We start from the raw sequence: 4,429 nt of genomic DNA, 5'->3' as shown, positions 1-4,429 counted from the left end.
TGCAGAAACTGGCCATAGGCTTGATTTTATTGAGTATCAATTCAAGACAGCAGAAACAATTTTAGAGAGACAGAACGGGAAATAGGTTTTATGAAGAATCATCAGCTCGTGACGCGGAAGCTGCCAAAAGAATTCTGACCAAAATCTTATCCATTCTCTCGAGGAAACACAATGCATGGCAATTCCTAGGCATACAAAAGATGGAAAAGAAAAACAAAATAAATGTTGTTCAGAAGAAGAATAAAACAAAAACAAAAACAAAAAAAGGGACCTGACCGCATCGTTTCCGATGTATGTCCAACAGGATAAGATTCCAACCTCTAGATCGATTAAAGAACCGTCTATAAGATAATGCAATGAAGAAGAATACCATGAGCATTTCCATGAAAGAAATAGATGGTAATGCTAACATTAACCGATAAGCTGGAGAGAGAAGATTGAAAAATAAAGAGCTTCTATTCTTTCCTCACTCACCAATTTTCTTTCATTTCCGAGCCTTTCAGTGGTGGAATCATACGTTCAGACGATCATCCTCGTGATGATGATGCCTTCCTCGTGCCCACAAAGAGCTGCAAAACACCGTCCGACCCGCCCGCGACGAGCGTGCACCTGTCCGAGCCAGCCTGCCTCCAGCACACGCTGCTCACGAACCCGCGCTCGAACCGGTGGGCCCAGATGGGCTCGCCCCACTTCGCGTCGTACACGAACACCTGGTCGCTCTCTGAGCCACACGCGATCAACCCGCCGTCTCGCCACACGGACAGCCCGACGAAGTTCCGTGCGTTCACGTGGCCCCGATATGTGCGGACCACGCACGCGTCCGCCACATTCCACAGCTTCAGGCAGCTGTCGATGCTAGCCGACACCAGCGCTTGCGCGCCAAGGAACTTGGCGTAGGTCACCGCCTTTGCATGCCCATCAAAGACCCGGACCGGGCCCGACATGTTGCGCAGGTCATAGGTGTAGGCTCTCCGGTCCGCGCACCCGACGGCCACAGTCGTGCTGTCGAACGGGCTGAACTCGACGCTGCATACGGCGGTGCTCCGACCCACTTCTCCGGGCCGCACCGTGGAAAGGCACCCCCCGCTGTCGCTGCAGCGTGGGTCCCAGAGCTGCATTGTCCCATCGTCGGACCCAGATGCCCCGACGGCCGGACCTGAGCTCGAGTAGTCCACGCTCCAGACCCGTCGGCCGCCGTGCTCATCACGCTCGAACACCGGCACCCGCCGCTCGAGGTCATACTCCGTGATAACCCCATCATAGTCGCCAGACCCAATGACGCGGCTGCCTGAGCCGGGCCGCCACCTGAGACTGCTCAGCTTCGCCGGAGTGCATATGTAGTAGCTGCAGGCACTGGAGTGCTCCGAAAATGCAGTTGTTGTTTGGTCACTTTCTTGGGACACGAGAGAGCTCAAGCTGTAAATCCTGATCTTCCGAGCAATCCCACCGGTGGCAATGAGCGCGCCAGGCGAGTCAAATTCAATGACGCCGAGAGTGTCGGAAGAGGATGCGGCGGCAGTGGAGACGACGGCGGAGAGATGGAAGTCCCACTCACATCTCGCTCTTTCTTCTTCTTCTTGGGGCGGGTCAAGCCGAGGGGCAACGTTGAGCTCTTGATCTTGACCTTCTCTCCTCTCTATGTTTTCTTGCTTCTCCTTCCTTTGATCTTCTTCTTCTTGGGGCAGCTCGAGCTGAGGGGCGATGGCGAGTTCTTGATCTTGAACTCCTCTTCTCTCTATGTTTTCTTGATTCTCCTTCCTTTGATCTTCTTCTTCTTCTTCTTCTTCTTCTTCTTCTTCTTTTTCTGCCGCCGCTGCTGCTGCCGCTGCTTCTTCTTCTTCGTTTCTTGTAATTTCTTGTGATTTCTGGGGCTGTAATAAACTGTTCATTGCCCATACATAGGAGGCGATGGAGGTACAGGCTCTGGCGGAGATGATATGGTCGGAGGGTTGTGGGGCTTTGGACCAATCAAAGGACTGCATAAGTATTGTCTGAGGATAGACTATGGAACCCCCAAGCTCTGAAAGTTTTCTTTTTGGCCCAACTCTACTTTGATAGCTTGACGATGTGGATATAAATACAGGGTATTAGTTATTCTATATTACTTTTTTTCTTATGGGCCATCACGGACTTCCACCCTTCTCGGCATGGGTGAATATCGCTCTAGATTTCCCACTTAATCACGGCAATGCCACTAAGAATATGGAGGATAGCTTTGATGACCCGCTAGCATTTTCTTTTAGAGATTCCCTCCAGAAAATATCCAATTAGAAAGGAAACCTCAAGGCATTGGATACCTACGGGACCTCACTTAAGAACTCCAAAAGGCGAGGGCCAACAAGTGAATAAGTGGAAAAGGCGAGGCCCGAGATGGGATTTCGAACGCATCGATATTGGATAAATTTGAGGGAGACGAGGGATGTTTTTGGATGCGTAGGGGAAGGAGGGGGGCATTAAATGAAATAATAAGTGCAGAGGAGGGGGAGTGCGAGGAGGCAAAAAGAGAAGTGTTGGCAGCTTTTGTACCTCACCATGCTTGTGGATACCCTCTCTTGTCCACGTATCCGCTACGTGGTCTCCGCCAAGCCTCCCGTATTCTTCTCTCTCTCTCTCTCTCTCTCTCTCTCTCTCTCTCTCTCTCATATGTTGAAAATAGTCTTTACATTTGAAAATTTCAAGAGAGATATCTTTAATATATATTTGCTGCGGGGTGTAACGTTTAGGCATGTTGATTCAGATCTATCGCATCCGAGGAAGTTTAGATTCTTGATTGCGAACATAGCATGGTTCGAAAACCGAATTCTGTACGTCGAGAAATTCCTAGTTAATGCCAGAATTTCACGATAAAAGCCTACCCTTTTAAGGCCACTCGTGGGTAAGTGGTGGCCTGACAACTTGTGGCCTGACAACTTGTGGCCATGCCAAGGTCGATTTTGGGCGACGTGGCCCGTTGCCAATTTGGCCACGTGTTTGATGGTCTAGGATTAAATTATCACAGCTGCAGCTGGCCCGCCCCGAATCCCCTTGGTTAACCTAAATCGTACAGCCATAATTACGGGATGAAGCTAAATGTCATGAAAGTCTGAAGAATCTCAGATTTGATTGGACCATATTGAGTTCTCGCTTTTTTCCTTAGTCACCCTCACGTGAATTTATTGCGAACGGATGCATTCAAGTCCGGAAGAAACTTCTTCTCGTCCGGAGGCTCATCGTGTGTTTCAGATTCAAAGGGATTGCGTCGCCTACTTGGAACTCTCACGTTCTCATTTCACAAAGGATGTTTAAGCAAGTTCCAAGGTCGTGCGACCTTCCATGTGTATCTCTCTGGTTATCTTCTCGGCTGGGTATCCGTTACTTGCGCTCACCATGCGCACATGACGTGTCTTATCTATCATCGCATGAGCCTTGCCCTGTGATATAGCTTTTGCAGATGTTTATTTAAATTGTTTCAGTCATCGACCGGGTGCATCTTGTCTTGAAAGCTTAAGAAGAAGTCTCGTACCTACTTAAGGTTTGCATCGTGAGTTATGAGAACGCCAAACCTGTGTGGGGACGTTAGAAATTTAGTATTGGCTGGAACAAACAATTCTTAACCTCGATGAGGAAGGATTGTATGTATGCCATGTTGCCATGCACAGACAATATATCCCTTTTGCATGATTTTTTTCATGTTCGTACCGTTGGAAAAGTGCAGTGAAGGTCCGATGCATTAATTATAGGAAGCACGAAGAAGAAGCTGATAATATGAACCCATTTTACTACGACCATTCAATTGGAGCTAGTTACTTGAATGGCAAGAATTAGGTGCTGCTCGAACAATAGCTATTGGCCGTTGATCCCTAGATATCCCCCGTTTATTGGTGCATTCCATTAATGCGCATCTAATCACGCATGATAATTCTGTAAAAAGTATCCTAAGCTTTACTTGTTCCACCAATCTCTCTCTTCCACTTGTAATCGCGGCACGGCTCCATCGCCAACCTCCTTTTCTCATCCCCAGCCCATCCCATCTCTGACCAAATATCACCCAATGGCTCTGGTCTCATGCGCTCTCTCTCTCTCTCTCTTTCTGGTAGGCCCCTAGTGGGCCCACCTCGGGAAATTTGCAAACCCCATATACCGCCCTATATGGAGGAGGGGAGTTTTGAATTTCCCACCTCCACTTTCTTACGCAAAAATGGTGGTGAGATCATCTCGCATCGATTATAGAATGAGTTGATGGTCAATTTATGAGTATGAGAAAAAATCTCACCCTTTAGGCTAACTTTTAGAGTAAAAGAGATCTAAGACCACCTAACACTTGTAATAAAACCTAGATTGTAACAAATCTAGATTCAAAAAAGTTATACGGAAGAGTTACGAGTTGTTGGCCTAGCTTGCCGGCAAGTCTATATCTTTAAAACTTGCATTTGTATATTCTATTGTCCAT

At 47.9% G+C, this 4,429-nt stretch overlaps 1 protein-coding gene across 1 annotated transcript; it reads right to left on the bottom strand.

Annotated features, from left to right (window-relative positions):
• Positions 1-2,383, bottom strand: LOC104426965 (WD repeat-containing protein RUP2). The gene has a single exon (XM_010040130.3). It carries the CDS (start codon positions 1,980-1,982, stop codon positions 528-530), a length of 1,455 nt encoding a protein of 484 aa, XP_010038432.2. The 5' UTR covers positions 1,983-2,383; the 3' UTR covers positions 1-527.
• Between the last annotated feature and the right edge of the window lie 2,046 nt (positions 2,384-4,429).

Source organism: Eucalyptus grandis, chromosome 11 (assembly GCF_016545825.1).
Source record: "Eucalyptus grandis isolate ANBG69807.140 chromosome 11, ASM1654582v1, whole genome shotgun sequence".
In the NCBI taxonomy this organism is placed as follows: Eukaryota; Viridiplantae; Streptophyta; class Magnoliopsida; order Myrtales; family Myrtaceae; genus Eucalyptus; species Eucalyptus grandis.
Note: the sequence above shows the minus strand (reverse complement) of the source record. Positions and strands in the feature narration are given on the sequence as shown.

Excerpts from the sequence above, each read along its gene's own strand:
- LOC104426965 (XM_010040130.3), bottom strand. The coding sequence starts at position 1,982 with ATGCAGTCCTTTGATTGGTCCAAAGCCCCACAACCCTCCGACCATATC.